This window comes from Balaenoptera acutorostrata, chromosome 9, assembly GCF_949987535.1.
Source record: "Balaenoptera acutorostrata chromosome 9, mBalAcu1.1, whole genome shotgun sequence".
Classification (NCBI taxonomy): Eukaryota; Metazoa; Chordata; class Mammalia; order Artiodactyla; family Balaenopteridae; genus Balaenoptera; species Balaenoptera acutorostrata.
Window position 1 is genome coordinate 9,469,570 of NC_080072.1, and position 17,212 is coordinate 9,486,781.

General features: G+C 57.6%; 1 protein-coding gene across 6 annotated transcripts in view; it reads left to right on the forward strand.

Moving 5' to 3' along the window:
* The first annotated feature begins 119 nt into the window (after positions 1 to 119).
* AHNAK (AHNAK nucleoprotein) overlaps positions 120 to 17,212 on the forward strand; it is a 124,724-nt gene continuing 107,631 nt past the window's right edge. Inside the window, exon 1 of one of the 6 annotated variants that reach the window (XM_057553170.1) lies at positions 120 to 1,377. In XM_057553170.1, coding sequence (XP_057409153.1) covers positions 1,349 to 1,377 — 29 coding nt within the window. In that variant the 5' untranslated portion in view covers positions 120 to 1,348. Of the gene's footprint in view, positions 1,378 to 10,044; positions 10,211 to 17,212 lie in introns of those variants that run through there. The other 5 variants (XM_057553171.1, XM_057553172.1, XM_057553174.1 and 2 more) reach the window with 5 other exon arrangements.

A 17,212-nucleotide genomic window follows, 5' to 3' on the forward strand; every position in this document is an offset into this window, starting at 1 on the left:
CTTTGTGGGTGATGGCTTCTTCAAAGGGGAGTAGATATGTTGAAGCAGGGTGTTGTCTATACCTGCAGGACCTCCCTGTGTAGGAGAGAAGTCTTCAGAAGAGCAGAAAGAGAGGCCTCTCCTCAGTTTTGATTTTTTTTTTTTTTTTAATTGTCTTGCCTCTCCTGTGATGACCATCTTCTAGCCTAGCTGGGAGAGATCGGATGTAGTTAGGAGGTGGTGACACGGGGCTTTGTAACTACCTAACTCCAGACCTTCCCGCATGAAGGGGGAGAATACCTGCCGATGGGGTGAGAGCACAGCATGCAGAGCGACTTAACACTACTTCCCGCAACTGCCCTGTGAGGTGGGGCAGCAGCCGTATCCAAGAGTCATAGTTTCAACACTTCAGACAAACAGCGAGAAGAGACTCCTTGGAACAGATACTGGCCTGTGGCCCCCTAACCTGGCTGTGGATCATCTCTGGGGTATCCCTACTTTCCAACAAGGAAGCGGGGTTCAGAGATTTAAGCAACTTGCCTGTGATCACACATCTTAGGTGGTGGAGACAGGATTTTGAACCCAGTGGGTGTCACTGGAGCCTGTACCCTAAACACGCCCTAGCGCTTCCTGCAATGTAGAGCAGTCATAAATGTCTTTTAACAACCCTGCTCAGATCAGTGGTTGCTATTTTTTCTCCTTTGAGCTTAATTTTTTATTATACCCTTTTCAGAGATAACTTGCCCCTACTCTGATCGTCTTTTCTGTGTCTTCTGAAGAGCATTAAGGATCTCCCTGTAAATTTAACAGCTCAGATGAAGTTGGAAACCTGGTTTGATTCACATTTTGAGGCTTTGGTCTCCAGGTTGTGGTTTTCTGAGTGGTTATTTTTTGCCATCCCTGAAGTCCAAGCATAAAGCAAGGGCAGGGGGTCTTGGCTTGGGAGGGGAAGAAGGTGATCTTTCCCAGTATAGGTGGGGGCTGCTAGCTTTTGAGGGAGTAGGACTGTAATCTCGCTGGTACCTTAACTGCGGTTGGGGTTCTGTGAACAAATGGGTAAGGGGAGAGTGGTGGTTTGGAATCCAGTTGGGTGAGGATGGGTTGATTCTTGCTCAGAATTTGCTCCTTGGTAGTTCTGAGTTGGTTCCAGACTTGCCACCTGTCTTGCTTCTGCGCATTCTGGGCTCCTCTAGGATAAGAGCTAAAAGTGCTAGGTGCTGGCCAGGGTGTGCCCTTCGCTGGTTGCCTGGGCCTCACAGAACCGGTCAGACTCCCCTCCCGGATTCCATTTCCCTCCACACCCTCTGCTCCTTGGCTTGTGTAATTTTCACGACCTTCCTGGTATCCTTAATCTTCCCCGGACCTGAAGATGGAGGCAGGAGAGACTGAGCTGTGCAAGTAGGTTTGCAGGGTTAGGCCTGAGAGGCCCGGGGAAAAGGGGGCGGCTTGGGCAGCGGCGGGCCTGGCAGCCCACGTGCGTGGGGGGGGCGGTTCTGGCCTGGGGGGGCTGGACCGCCTCCTAGCCTCCCTCTGAGACTGCAGGAAGAGTGACTCATCCACACGTCCTGCTTCTTGTGCCTCTAGCTCTGGCGGTTTGGTGCCGAGGAGTGTGGCCAGGTTGGTTGAGGCCAGGCCTGCGCTTGGGGGAGGGCCAGGACCCACAAGCAGGAGGTTGGGTGGGAGGCCCAGAGGAGAGGGGGTTGTGGCCTCAGGAAGGTTTGCTGTTAGCCTCCAAAGGGTGGGGGGCGGCGTGAGAAGGGAGGGCCTCTACCCTGCCGGGGTGGGCAAGAAAGAGATTAACATCAGGAGTTTCTAGGGCAGATGTGGGGCGGGGGAAGGGGGAGTACAGCTGTAGTTGGGTCGGTCCCCGCCCTGCCCCGGGGAGCCCTGAGTCACCACCGCACCGCCTGAGGACTCGGGATCTCCGACCGGGCGCCCGCCCCGCCCTCCGCGCCGCTAGCTAGAGCCCCGCCCCCCGCTCCTCCCAGTGCGGGGTGGGGGCGCTCTCGGCCCCGCCCGGCTCGCTCGCTGCAGCCAGTGAGAGCCTGCGCCGTGGGGACGTCCCCCGTGGTGGGGTCGTTTTCCAGACGTGCCGGGGAGGCTCACGCTGCAGCTGGCGTCCCCGCGCCCACGGTGCTGCTCAGGCCGGCAGGGGCTGGGGTCGCGGGGCGGAAAGGGAAGGGGCTGCTGCGAGTGGGTGGAGAGCTGAGGACAGGGCAGGATCTTGGAGAAATGGGATAGGATGCGGGAAGGAGGAGGCTATTTCACCCACTTACGGAGCAAAATCTCAGAGCCTCCAGAAAGGGAGGGTGAGAAACTGGAGAGGGGGCCGGGGCTCAGACGTGCGTTTGACTGCAGATACAATCTTTACAGAGACTGGAGTGTGAATGGGAGGCCGACACTTGGTTTAGCTCGTAGATAAACCAGTAGATACTGGTTATAAGCTGCTGTTTATTTTAGCTTTGTTGGCGTTTCTGCTTAAGTCACTTATTAAAAAGTCAAAGGCCTTTAAAGTTCTTCCAAGAAAGACCTAGGTTGTCTTTTCTTCACGTCCTGGTTGGAGCTGGACAGCTGCTGCTCACACTGGGTCAGACCCATCCAGCCCACCAGCTGCCCACATGCCCCAAATGTGCCACTTCCCCTTTTGAAGGGTGGGGGAAGGGTCTAGAATGTTGAAGGGAGAGGAATGAAGTGCTTTGAAGACTCCACCCAGTCATTTCTGAAATTAATACCGTGGTTTTCATGGCAACCTTTCATGGCATGTCTTCAGAGCCCGAACTTTCCCTCCACACATCAGATGGGTGTTCCTGGGTGACTGTGGCTTCCCCGGCTCACCCCATCAGTGGTACCTGCAGGACACTGTAACTTCTCCAACTTGCTTTGGTCCTCTATGTTTTTTGGTTTTGGGTTTTTAAAAATAAATTTATTTTATTTATTTTTGGCTGCGTTGGGTCTTCGCTGCTGTGCGCAGGCTTACTCTAGTTGCGGCGAGGGGGCTACTCTTCGTTGCGGTGCGCGTGCCTCTCATTGCGGTGGCTTCTCTTGTTGCGAAGCACGGGCCCTAGGTGCGTGGGCTTCAGTAGCTGTGGCGCATGGGCTCTAGAGCGCAGGCTCAGGAGTTGTGGCGCACGGGCTTAGTTGCTCCGTGGCATGTGGGATCTTCCCGGACCAGGGCTGGAACCTGTGTCCCCTGCATTGGCAGGCGGATTCTTAACCACTGTGCCAGCAGGCAAGCCCCCTCTCTGTATGTTTTAATGTAATTCTGGGGCACCCACCTTATTTATTCTTCCCCTAATGCTATGGAGCTAAAATATTGGCGCTCCAGAAAGGTTAGAGAAACTATGCCACCTGCTCTTGTCTGTTTGCTCTAATCAGGCTGGCATGGCTCCCCAAGGAGGCTGTTGTTTTACTCCAGTGGAATGACTGGGGTGTCCCAGTGCCTCAGCACGCAAGGGGTGGGTGGAGTGGGGGGATAATGGCGGTTGCTGGGGAGTAGCCCTGTATTCATTTGAATCTCTAGTAAGAGAGAGAATGCCTTGGGCAGGTGGGGCTGGTTCAGTGGCAAAGGTATCCTTGGTGACCCTGGATCTCTACATGTTCCTGGATTTTTTTCATTCTTGTAGCCCCCTCCCCTCATGTAGCCGCCCCCTTTTGTTTTGCTGATTTCCTCAGGATTCCCAAGGGAGCCTGTTGACCTTACTTTGTTTTACACGGTGGGCAGGCCTTGCACTGAGCCGGAGCGGGATGGTCATTAAGGGTTTGGGGCTATTTCTGATCAGATCTCGCATGGAATGTGCTTCCATCTACTTCCAGCTGCCCCCTCCCCTCCGCAGCAGGAACAGCTGTCATGTGAGGGCCTCTCCCGCTGGCTCAGCCCTTTTGCAATCATTTGGCTGGCTCTGCCTGGATGGGGGTGGATAGTGAGGATGGGCAGAGCCAAGGGGTAAATGAGGGGACACGGCAGGGCAGGGGAGCCGTTGGAGGGTAGGGAGGGCTACGGAGTTGAGGGCAGAGGGGTTGCCAAGGCCAGGCAGGAGGAGTGGAAGCTAGGCCAGGGAGGTTAGGGTGCTCGTCGAAAGACGTGGGGCCCACACTGGGATCAGAAGCTTTCTAGGTGTAAGGGAGAGTTGGTTATAGCGGGACCCTGGCCAGTCATTCTCCAGGGAGATCTGCATTTCCCCTGATTCGCAGGAGAGCCACGGGGTGCTTTCCTGCCCATTGGCCTGTATTCGGGACCTGAGTCACCGAGTTGCCTAGAGTGTTGGCTGCCCTATAGTGGCGGTTCCTGTGCCCATACCCCATCCACTCCTACTGTTAGGACAGGGGTTAGCAAACACGCCCCTTTTATCCCACTCTCTTCAATAGCAACTTTCCATCTCTTTGACTCAGTCTTAGAGAATGTACCTGGGGAGACCACAGCAAGTAGTCCCTTTCTTTTACCCAAGAGAAAACTGGAGGCCAGAGAGGGGAAGTGACTAATCAAGGGTGCATGCTTCTCTTTCCACAGTTCTTGCAGCCGCTCACTGAGTCACTTTTGCTCCTAAGAAGAGCAGGAGGACGCTTCCCTCAAAAGCTGTGGACAGGGACTTCCCTGGTGGTGCAGTGGTTAAGAATCTGCCTGCCAATGCAGGGGACACGGGTTCGATCCCTGGTCCGGGAAGATCCCACATGTCACGAGTGACTAAGCCCGTGCGCCACAACTACTGAGCCTGCGCTCTAGAGCCCACGAGCCACAACTACTGAGCTCGTGCGCCACAACTACTGAAGCCCGTGCTCCTAGAGCCCATGCTCCGCAATAAGAGAAGCCACCGCAATGAGAAGCCCGCACACCGCACCAGAGTAGCCCCCGCTCGCCGCAACTAGAGAAAGCCCGTGTGCAGCAACAAAGACCCAATGCAGCCAAAAAATAAATACAATTTAAAAAATTAAAAAAAAAAAAAAAAAGCTGTGGACAAAGTACAGTAGTTTCGGAAGCGAGGAGAGGGTTGTATCTAAGGCTGCCAGCAGCCCGAGTAAGACAGCCCTGACCCGGGAAAGGCTCATGGAAGTGGAGCAGGTCCTGGGGCAGGGTCAGGCCCAGCGATCCAAGTCCTGGGGTGATCCAAGTCCTGGGGCGGGCAGAGGGCACAGAGTGTAGCAGAGGCGGGACTTCGAGTGACAGGAACCTCAGCTATGTGGTGACTCAGGCTCTGGGCAGCCTAGGCCCTTCCTTCCCCGCTCAGCCTGATTCTCCTTAAACTGGACTTGGGAAGTATGGGCACAAGAGGGAGAGAAACCCTGGGCTGGTCTTCCCTTCCCTGGGGAACTGGGGGAAAAGCAGAGGAATTTGGAAAGGACGGCAGAAAGGCAGATCCCAAAAAAGGAGAGAGGAGGCTGGTGTGCCCCTCTCCCAGCCCCTCCCTCCCTGCTGCCCGCTCCCTGCTGGGGAGGGGAGCTGCCTGGGGCGTTGGCTGCTCTGTTCATTCCAGCTCCCTCCCTTGGCTCCTGTTTACAAGTCCATCCGCCCGGTCCCTAGCTCAGCTCTGGGCTCTTTTTTTCTCTCTCTCCCTCCCTCCCTGTACAGCCTCATTCAGTCCTGTTTTGCCACTTCTTTTCCTTAATCTTGGGTCCCCATTTCCTATTATCTTTTTGCTCCCCCAGCATCCCGGCACCCACAGCTCAGGTGCCTCTAGGCCATCTCTCTCTGCCGCTGGGAATCCAGCTGTCTTGATGTGGCCACCGGCCCTACTCTCCCTGCTCACATCTGTTCCCCTTCTCTTGCCTGGACAGCCTTTCTTTGCCTTCTTACATCCCAGAGTCTCTACTCAGGGCCCTGTGTCTCATCTCTTGTTCTCTAGTCAGCTTTAACTTGGGTTCTGCTTGGGCCTGAAGATTTCAATTAGGACTGAGTGTAATGGGAGGGTTTCCGGTATCCTATCTGTCTGATCTGCGTAATTCAGGAACTCCTTATTTGAAGCCTGAGGTTTAACACAGGCTGGGATTTGAATTGAGCTGGAGGAGGATGATTTGATTTGGCTTCCTATTTTGGGTTTGGGTTAGGAGTTTGGGGTTTGAGAATTGCTTAGAAAATAATGTTTGGATCCCAGAATCGCCCAATAATTTTGCTGTTCCACTAGGGAAGATGATAGATTAGAATCAATGGAAGTGAATGGAGAAGGATCTGGTGCTTGGCAGCGTTGCTCATCTCTGGGCTGGTGTGGGTATGGGGTAGAGGTGGGGTCTGGGAGATCCCAGATGGCTCGAAGAAGGGGTAACAGTAATTTCTGTGCTTCTAAGGCTGACATGCCAAAGGGCCCTCATCCGGGGAAAAAGTCTGCTTTCAAAGAGACTGCAAGCAGACTGCACACTTCACTTCCTTTCTGGGATCAGAGTTTAAAAGCCATGATGACTCTTTGAGCAGTTGGCTTCTTTTCCTCCTCGTAACACACTGATTTCAGAGAAGGGGACTGTGGAGAGAAGGGAGGGGAAGGGGAATCCCCTGGCATGGGGCCTGCCCACGGAGCTCCCCTTTGTGGTTGCTATGGAAACAGGCATAATAAGAACAAAACAGAGGCACGTTGCCTGGCAACAAAGGAGCCCAGGGTTCATCACACACATACTACATACATATCAGGGAACCCCCAGGGAGGGCGTGACACTTCTGGGGAAGCTGGGGTATCCCAGTGATGAGTCCTAGAGCTTACCTAGCTTTTCCAGTGAGTCTGGAGGACTGTGGTGTGGGATGCTTCTGAAGGATGGTGTAGTGGCAGGGGAGGGCTCACATCCTCTCAGATCCCTGGGTAGCCCTTATTTTGACAGGGAAGTCTGAAACAAGGTTTTCTTTGCGATGTTGGAACCAACTGAGGGGACTCATAACTAAAAAATAGTGTGTCTGTGTGGGGGGAAGTAAGGTAGGGGTGTAAAAGATCTGTAAGAAAAGACAATGTCCTGTTTTTCCAAAGCCTAGGACTCAGAGTACAAGGTAAGGTGGCATCAGAGGATAGTTCCTTCTGGACTGAGCGCCTTGAGGGCAGGGATTCCATCTTGCCAAGTACTCCATTACCTGCACCAGCACCACCACCCCCATCGGCCCCTGACCCAGTGCTGGACACAGTGAATGTTTGTGCAGCTGCATGAGAGAACTACACGTGGGGGAAGTGCTCCCTGGGGCTGAGAGCAAGGGGAAGCTGACTTCCCCTCATGGGAATCATGGGGTACAGGATGCTGTTGTATAAAGAACAAGGGCTTTGGGGCCAGTTATACCTGTAGTTCATTCATTCATTCACTCATTTAACAAAGTGTTCTGGAGTGATTGCTTGGTGCCAGCCACTGCTCTAGGCACGGAGTACACAGCAGAGAACAAAGGATTCCTGCCCCCGTGGAGCTTAGATGCTGGTGGGAGCTTTGACTCCTGCTTCTGAGGGTTGTGTGATTTTAGGTAAATCACGGCCCCTCTCTGAGACCCTCTCCTTCCTGCATGTGAGGATTAAACGAGCTGACACGTCAAGGCCCTGCAGCAGTGTCAGGCACAATCACCATTGAGGTAGCTTTGGGGAGTGAAAGCTGGGGGCTACAGCAGTGGGCAGAAGAAGCAGGGTTGGCAGAAATTTCTAAAAGTGTGTGTCTCCAGTTGCACCACTGAAAACTGTTGACAATATTCCCTTCGCCTGGGCTGAGGAGGCTGACCCTAAGAAACCCCAGCCTTCGTCTGGCAGGCACGATTATGGTTTTTTAGGGGGCAGGGTCTAGGTTACCCCTTATCTACCCTCCTAGCCTAGAATGGGGCAGAAGCCAGTCCCCAGGACCACCTCCCAGCAGGTATCCTGACCCTCCTACCCCTGAATGAAGTACCTGGCCAGTAATCCCTGCTCTGTGGCTGCTCCCCAGACCATCCTCTCCCGCCTTCTCTGTTGACCAAGAGGGTGGCCAGAACAAACAATGGAGCAGATAAGTTGGCTCTGAGCCCAGGACACTAGCCTCTGTTCTTTCACTCCTGGGGGGCTGATGGCCCCCAAGCTGAGGTGAGGGGACAATATCCACACCATTCCCCACTCTTCCTTTCCTGCTCCAGCCCCTCCCTCCAAACTCCCATGGCCATCTTTTCAGAGCTATCTTTCTGAAAAACCTAGCTGTAAATCAGCTCCCATCTTAATATGCACTGGAAATCTTTGTACTTTCAAGGAACCAAACGATTCATTTCATAAAGTTAAAATCCTCTGGTAAACTGTTAACAGTGATTACTTTTGGGGAGAGGGACTGGGTGTGGGGGGGAGATGTCTACTTTTTATTGTTCTGCTTTTCTGTACTGACATTCTTCACCCTATGGAGGTGTTGATTTTGTTTCAGAAACAGCAACAAGGATTATCCGACTTGTAGGATCACAGGCCACTTTGTCTGTATTCTTGGTTCATATTTAAAAACTGAGTAAATGTTATTTAAAATGAGATAAACTTTAAAAAGCCATTGGTATAGGAAATAATTAGCTCTTGGTCTCTATTTTTATTTTTTAAAGCATCCCAAAGTTGAAAAGTTTAGATTTTTTCTTTAAATAAAGTAGGTGCTGGGAAAGGGGTTCAGACCACAATGGAGGTGGAGGTGATTCTTCAGAAAGTCTGGGTTTCTGATTGTGTGCTTGTGATATGGGTGGTGGAACCGCCTCTGCTGTGGGTTTGAGTCACTGTGTATGTGTGTGTGTGTGTGTGTGTGTGTGTGTGTGTGTGAGAGAGAGAGAGAGAGAGAGAGAGAGAGAATGAGAGAATGCTGGTGCCCAAGTCTGTGCTTTGACTATGTGTCTCTGCATGTCTATGCCTGTCCGAATGTCTACACATGTGTCTCCACCTTTCTGTGTCCATTATCTGAGTGTCTGCCTGTCTGTGTCTCCTTTGGCTGTCTCTTCCCTCCCCCACGCCTGTACCCTGTGCTGGTAACTGGACCTGGGACACAGCCCCCAGGGCTGGCAGCAGAGTTGGCTGCTGGGTATTTTTAGCCTGTAAACATGTTTGCCATTTCAGAGGACAGGGCCGCTGGTCTCAGCCCCAGCCCACTCATGATCATACAGCGAGGAGGGCGCTCCCTGCCGGGGCCAGGTCTTCTCAGGTCCCCAGCCTGGGGTCTCCCTTCTGCACGCAGCATTCCAGAAGGAAGGAAGACTGGCTTCGCGTGGGTAGTGGGTGGCCATCCAGGAAGGAGAATAAGAGAATTCACGGGGGAGAAGCGATTGAGGGTGTAGCCAGAACGCCCCTGCACCCCGTCATTAAGCGTTTAATAAAATCTCCGTGTAGTTAGAAGTGCCTGTGGGAAATGGCTTAAATTTGGAAACTCAGCGTCTGGCCAGTGGGGCGGTGGAGGGAGGGGGTCGGAGAAGAAATAGGTAGGAAGAGAAAAGCGGGGGACAGGGAGGTAGACAGCGGGCTCTGCTCCTCCAAGGGGTGCAGGCCTGACTCCCGTGTCGCTGCAGCGGCCGGAGCAGCACGGTGGCACTGGTGACCCTGACTCCAGCAGGTGGGGCGAGCGTCTCCAGACCGGTTCTGTGGGGGGAAGGGGCTGAGGGGCCCCCAGAAAGAGGGAAGGCGAGAAATGCGCGCAGCTGCGTGGAGCCTGGGAACCGAGTGAGGAGCCTGGGGCCGAGGATTTGAAGGGTAGCTGCCCGTGTTAAGAGAAAACTCAAAGGTCCGCATCAGGCTGGCGGTCGCGGCTGAATCACCCAAGCCCCCCAGCCGCAGCCTGAACCCCTTGGTCCTTCCTGAAAAATGGGCTGATTCGCAGTTCCAGCTGTGAGGATGAACCTCAGGGAGCTTCGAGGAGTTTCTTGCCGAAGAAGCCACATAGCGCATCCTTTCGGGGTAGATCCAGGCCCGGGCCAGGTCGGGGGGCAGTGGATGGGGGGAGGGGAAGGCAGCACCTCGGACGTGAGGCGTCCCCGGGTCCCCGCGGCCCCCAGTGCCCTCCCAGCAGCCCGTTCCCTGGTGCCTCCAGGGTTGGCCCCGCTCACCAGTCCCAGCCCCGCTTCGGCCCCGCCCGGCCCCGCCCTCTCCCCACCGCTCAGGGCAGACCCGCCCGCCCGCCCCAGCCGGAGTTACAAGAGCCGCCTCCGCGGGCGGGGGCCGGCCACTCGGAGCAGCTCCGCCGCGGGGACTGCACCGCCCGCCCTGCCGGACCCGCCCCGACCGGGGCTCGCCGCCCTCAGCAGCCGCAGCACCGCGACCTCGGGCCCCGCGCTGGCTATGGCTGTGCCCTGCGGCTGAGCGCGCAGGTAGGGGCGCCGGGCGCACCTCGGCGCGATCGGGGAACGGGACTCCGGGAACGCGCGAGGGGAGGTGGGTGGCAGGGCTTGGGCGAGGCGCCTTGGCGGGTGTCACTGGGAAGATTCAGTTCGGCGCAAGGTGGGCAGCCCCGGGCAGCTCGGGGAGGCGACGCGTCGCGCCCTGGGAGCCGAGCTCTGCCTCCGGAGTTGGGGCGCTGGTAGGGGCGCAAGTTGGGCAAAGTTGGAAAATCGCTCCGAGGTGCGCTTTGCTCCAGTCTGTCTTTCTCTCGAGGGCTGACTGTGGTCCCTGCTGCACGGCCGGGCGCCCGTTCTTGGCCTGGTGGCCCCTGTCCCACCCCCTCCTTCTCCGTGGGGCGGTGGCTCAGCGCGCTGCTCCGTTCCTATTCCATGTTTACTGGAGAAGTTTCCGAGATCGCGGTGCGGCCCCTCGGCCCCGCCCGGCGCCCCAGCGCCCCCGCGCCGCGCACCCCCTCCGCCGTCCCTCCCCACGCCCCACACCTCCGCCCCTGACTTCGCGTCCCGGGTCCTCCCGGCCCCACCCAGTTCTGCACCACTAGCCTCTCCTTTTCTTGCTCCGGGCGGCCCCTCAGCCTCCCTCCAGCTGCCCCGCCCTAGTCTTGCCCCTCTGTGTTCCCAGCTCCAGAAAACTCTCTTCTTCCGCTGGGGCCGCTGAGCCTAGGAGTTTGCAGCTCGCCCGGCAGCGGGACGGGTGGGAGTGGGGGGGGGACATAATTGGGGAGATGCCTGCACTGGGGTGGGCGGGGAGGGGGGGCTGTGCCGCGGCATAGCCCTCGGGACCGCCCCTTCCCCTTCCGAGGCGGTGCTCTCTCCCCAACCCCACTCCCAAACCCGTCCGGGTGGGACGGCCCCCGCCCCAGCGCCTGGCTCGGCGCCAGCAGCCTGAGGAATGTGGTGGTTGGAGCCGGTGACTAATTCAAACCAGAACTCGGGGAGGAGTGGTGAGGGGCAAAGGGGAGGGGGGCGAAGGGGCTGGTTAGGGAGGCGGGGCAGGAGCCCGGCTGGCGTGGGAGGAGGGCTCAGCTGCCCTCCCTGGCTGGAGCCTTCCTCTCCAGAGACGCGCTCCTGGAGAGGCGGCTGGGGGGCGAGGTCCTGCCGTGGAGTTGGGAAGGCACTGGGCTTAGGGTGTGTTCAGAGAACTGTGTTATGTAAGGCTTTCCCATGCAGGGAGAGGGTGTGCAGTGTGCGAGGGCCGGCCCTCCGCTGGCGGGCTCGGCGCCCCCTGCAGTGCCAGGGCCTTGGGAGGCGGGGGCGCAGCCCTTTGGCGTCTCTGGCCACGAGGGACACGTGGGGTCTGAGCAGGGCTGACTGTGCCGCATGCGTGGGAGGGGAGCCGAGTGGGCAGATGGGGCATCTCACGGCACTAGCTGGGCCCCAGCACCACGTGGGGACAGCTCTGGCGCCTCTGCACGTCGTGGCCACGGAGAATTGTGTGCCTTGTGTGTGTGCCTTTCACAGGGCGTGGCTGCCACCGAGGAGGAGGTGAGGCGCCCCCAGCGAGCCTGCCGCTGGGTGCCCTGCTCTGTGGAGTGGATTTGTGGAAAGGCAAAGTGGGATCCTCCCATGGCAGTGAGGTCCTTAGAGAATGACCTGGACTTTCAGGAGGAAAAGGGACGCAGATATTTACCTCTGGGTCCCCAGCACAGCGCTGGGCTGCCAATAATTGGTTTTGAAACAGTTTATTAGAAGCCAACCTCTGACTGCAGGGATCGCATGCCCCGTGCACAGCCTAGCACATGATAGGGATTGGATTGATCTTGTGGGACACAGTGACGCATTGGAGGGCTGCGGTGACAGGTGACGGTGAGGGATTTCGGGGAAAGGAGGGAGAGACTGAAGATGCCTTGGAAGGCATTTTAGGGCCTCCTCACCTGTAATGGGTCTAAATGCAGGGAGTAGATTCTGCTTTTATTCCTCCTCTCTTCCCCTGCCCCCCATGAGGGAAATCCCTGGGGCAGGGTGTGGCACTCACTTCCTTTCTGAGGCTGAATGGGGCAGCTTCCTTCTCCTTGGCACCCAGGGATGATGGGTTGGGCCAGCACTTGGTTGGTGTGTGTGCAGAGTGGGGAGTAGAAGGGAACCCCAGGCTGAGGGGGGTACCTCCTTGCTCTGAGCTGGGAGCTGTGGGATGAGGTAGGGGGGAGAGGACCTGGGACCGTGAGAGCTGGGCTAGCAGAAGTCAAAGGGTCTGGAGTGTTGGCAGTGGGGATTGGAGGGTGTCTGAGCCCCTCTCCCAAGCCCTGTCTTTAAAGGTGATAAGCAGGGACATTGTTCAGAGAACCAGGACACAGAGGGAGCCACAGAAGTCATGTGGGGCTTAGGGCTGCAGCTGTGGGCCCACAGCAGTGATTCAGGGGTCCTGGTTTGGGCAGCTTCTTGCAGAGCTAACCCCACAGAGCTGAGAACTTGTACCAGCCAGACTTGGTTGAGGGGCATGCGACTACAGGTCCAGGGCTCAAAGTGGGACCCAATAGAGTGAACCATGGGAGACCTGTGGAAGGAGAAAGCCAGCATCAGTCAAGGGCAGGGAATGAGCTGGGGGTCCCCGGGGTCACCTTAGTCCCAGGAAGGCCGTGGGTGGAGGTGCCCAGGCACCGCTGGGCTGGATTCTTAGGCTCACTTGGAATTGGCTGGCTGGCCCTGGCAGAGCACGCCACCCAGAGCCTGAGGTACTTGTTTGAGGGGTTGGGGCAAAGCTGTGGGAGTGGAGGAGTGTGTGGGGCTCTGGGGTGTGGCCGGCACCTTCCTCAGAACCTGGGAACCGCTGGGGGACGGACAGAGAGGCAGACTGGGAGAGCTAGTCTGACTCCTGCTGGGAACTCTCCCATGCCGGCTGTGTCCTCCCCACCACACCTGGAAGCCCCAAGCTTCTCTCCCTGAAGCTGGGCTGACCAGGTACGTGTGCACATGAGGAAAGGAGGTGGCCCCTGGAGAGCGGTGAGAATGGGACGTTTCAGCTGGTGGGTGTCTAGGGCCTTCTGTTCTCCCTCTGACCCCCATGGGCTTTATCCAGGCTCCCAGGGAGCTGGCATTTCCCTGGGCTCCGACCACCCACTGGGCTCCCGCCACCCGCTGGGCTCCCAGGCCTTCCTGAGAACAAGCGGTTTCCTCCAGGCCTGGGCAAGCCGGAGGAGTTGTGAGGACCACATTGGGGGGAGGGGGCACAGCGGGCTCAGCAGGAACGTGTGTTTTGATTGAGCCCCTCTTCCTCCCTGCTGGCCTCAGTCCACACCCGGGCGCCCGCTGGGCTGTTGTACTGGAGGTCTTGGGTCCGGGGTCCCTGTTTCACTGTGGCCTTGAATCCCTGTGACCGCTAGTGTCACAGCAGAGAGAGATATGTGTTATGACCTATGAGAAGGTGTCTCTGGCTGTGCTCACTGGTCCTGGATGTGTCACCTCTGCTTGCGTCTGGGGTTTATAGGGCAGGGGACAACAGTGGGACTCTGTCCCAGTGGTGGAGTTTTCATGGGGGCTTCAGGGGCTGTAGGTAAGGACTCAAGTTAAGTTTCTCCGTCCTGGACAGGTTCCAGGCCCTGGAGTTTGTGTCCAGAGGCCCCAGGGAGGGTGAGCACAGCCGTGGGAGTGAGGCTGCGCCGATCCGGGCTGCGCCGATCTGGGCTGAGCGAGGCTCCGGGCTGAGCGAGGCGCCGCGCAGGGCCGGTCAGGGAGGGGCATCCTGCCCGGTCCCCGGGGGCTGGAGCGGAGGTTCTAGGGAAGGGGAAGCGCCTGGTTTTGCGTCCTGGCCGGGCTGGGGGGGGTGGCTCTTTGGCAGCTGAGCCGACTGGCCTGGCCCCGAGCCCCTGCACTAGCGTGACCCGACCGCTGGGCGGAGATCCGCCTTGGTCTTGTCCGCGGGCAGCTCCCAAACTGTAATCTACCCCCCGGGCGAGACCCGGTGAGACAGCGAGCTCTTCTTCACCCCTTGCCCCAGTCAGGAGCACCGCCCCCCCATCCCCCATCCCCAAGCTGCTGTCTTAATCCCAGCCATCCAGGGTCAAGGCCCACTCTTCCCTGGCGAGGTGGCCAGGTGTGGGGACTGCGCGCTGGAGAATGGAAGCTGCCCCCAGTCCCTGCCACAAGGAGAGGGGAGTCCATCTTGGTCAGGGGAGGAAGAAGGAATCTCTCTCCCTGCTGGAAGCTTGAACTTGGAGCGCTGGGGCTGCGGGAGTGGGAGGCGCCAGGGGACAGAGGTGGAGAAAGGCGGCTGGGCGGAGCCCTGTAAGCGGCTGGCTGGCTGGCTGGCTGGCTGGAGTGGGGGTGGGGGGCTGCCCTGGAAGTCGAGGGGCAGGAAACTCTAGCGTGATGGTGAGGGGCCAGGGGAAGGGGCTGACGCGGAGGAGAGGGCTGGAGTGATGAGGCTGGAAAAACTTCCTCCAGGTGGGAGGTGTGGGCGGGGCCAGCAGCCCTCGTAGCCAGGGAGGAGCTAGGCGGGCGCACGCGGTAGCGGGAGGCACGGAATCTGGGCTCCAGGTTAACAGGTATAGGCTCCCTCCGTGATGCGCAGGGCCTGGGGCTGCCCAGACAGGTGTCTGTGGTGAGCTGGGGGAGGCAGGGGCTGTGGGCCTGCTCTGGGCTGTGAGGAGGAGGGGACTAAGGAGTGTGTCTGCGCGCCCGGGTTGTGGGTGCTTCCTTGTGTGTCTTTCTTTGATTGTTTCTCCAGTGCCCATGTTGCCCGTGTCTTGCAACATGTTCGTCAAATTCTCCCTGATAATTCCACCTCCCCAACACACACATCCCATTCAAGTTGAAAGTGCCCCCTGGGGGTGTGCCGTCCAGAATCAGCTGACCTCAGAGTTCTTGGTGCCAACTTAGACTCTGAATATAACTGCTCAGTGCTACTCCAGTTAGAATGGGGCAGGTTGTTTTCCAGACCAAGGTCTGGCGGCTGCAGATGTGGAGGTCCATTTGGAGGCTTCGGCCCTGGAAGAGGGGCGCCCCTGTATTCCTCCTTGTTCCTCTGGACCTGGGATTTCCCAGTGAGTGGAAATGTTTGCCTTGCCCTGCCGGTGCCTGTCTCTAGAGTGGGTCTGGTGCCTGCCAAGCCCCAGAAGGGGATGATTTTCTTGGTCTTCAGGGGTCCAGAGAGTCTAGAGGTGAGCTGGGTTCTGGGTGGCTCAGGGTTTCTGACTCCTGGGGACGCAGCGTTGATGAGCCTCAGAACCAAAAGGGCCCTCAGATCCTGGGCTCTGGGATGCCCGGGACTCTGCCCATTCTGGGTTAGCTGTCTCCAAGCTGGGCTGGGACAAGGCTGGTGTGTGGGCAAGGAAGCTGATGGCCACTCACCCTTCCTCTTGTGCTTGTGGAGCTTGATGCCCATCACTGCTTCCTGGGGTCTCTACCCGCGCCCCTACCCGAATCTCAGCCCCTCTCTTTCTGTGTGTTTCTGTCTCTCGGAGACATCCTCCTCGCACCATGTCTGCCTCCCTCTGGATGAGCATGGAGGCCTCTCCGCCTTCCTGTGGATGTGTCTCTCCAACTCTCACTCTGCCCCCCTCCAGTATAGGTCTCTCGGTCTCTCCCTCCCGTGTATCTCCCTTGTGCATCTTTCTCTGTGGTTTCTCATCCTCTGTGTGTGTTTATTTGTGCCTTTGTCTTGTCAGTGGGTAAAGAGGCCATGGAGTCAGAGAACCCCGGGCTTGCATTTCAACTCTGTCTCATACTCGGGCAAGTCATTTTACCTTGGGGCCTATTTCCGCACTCTAAAATAAGGATATCAACTCTTAATCACATAGGGTTGTTTGGGGAAGGAAGGGGACCCCTTGGTGCCCCAGGCATGGAACAAGCACAGTCCTGGGACACCATAGGAGCTCTGCAAAATTCTCTTTCTCTCCCCCTGGGGCAGGGGGTGCTGGCGGTGGCGGTTTCTTTTAATGTGGAGCTTTCTCTTCCTTTTTACTGCCCGGGGAGTGTTCAGGAGCGTAGATGGCCTCTCCGGGTGTGTCTCTCTTTTCTCCGAATATCCCAGCCCCTGGTCCTGCTTATAAGTGTTCACAGCTTTCCCGCTGGTGGAAGTCTCTGGCTCTGGTTGTGAGTCATCTCATTGTTCTGAGCTTGGGGACTGCTTCTCCCTGGCCTGTGTGCGTGGTGGGTCGGTTTGCTCGTGTGCTGGGTGGAAGTTTCATTGCTGTCAGAGTCCTCTCCACCGTGGGTGGGTGTGCTTCTTTCTGCCTTGGAGTGTCACCTCCTACGTCCCGCCTGTGCTGGGCATGTGAACCACCTTCTGTCCCTCTGCTGTGTATCTTGACTTCAGGGTCGGTGCGCGGAGGCCTTGAGGCCCGTGGGCCTGACTCTCGGGTGTGTGTATGTATCAGTTCCTGTCATCTTGACACTGACGCTGGCTGCGAGGTTGTCTTTGGCTGCTGCAGCAGTTAGGCTGGGTCCCCCTCCCTGGCTGTTTTCATACTGGCTCTTGGGCAGAAGGGGCTCTGTTTCCTGGGAGCAGTGGGAGAACATGTTCCTCTGGAGGTAGCACCTGGCGGAGACCATCTTCCTGGGGCAAAGAGTCTGTTTCCTGGGCCTTCTCCCGGATCTGCCTGGGCGTTGCCCCCAGTCTGCAGAGGTGGCATGGGCAGAGCCCTGCTGCTCTGCACATCCTCTTTGCGGTTTTGAATTGTCAGGGCAACTTCGCTCTTCTCGAGCTGCTTCTGGCCTGAATTATACTCTGTCCCTGCAGCCTCAGGTGCGTGTCCTCTCTGCCTTGAAGCTGGAGTGGCCTCACCATATCACTCCTTTGTTGCCCTCCAGGCAGCGCTGTGCCTTAGAGGGTCTCCACTCCAGCCCAGCCCATCACGAAGGTTACTGTGAGCCAGTGTCGGGTGGACTGCAGGCAGGGAGCTAGCAGTCCTGGGTTCTAGGGCCCCAGCACTCCCCCATTCTCAGGGCTCTGGACCTCACTCTCCCCGTCTGTAAATAGCAGGCGGTGCTGTCGCACAGGACTTTGCAGCGGTAGAAATGTTCTGTACTTGCGCTTCT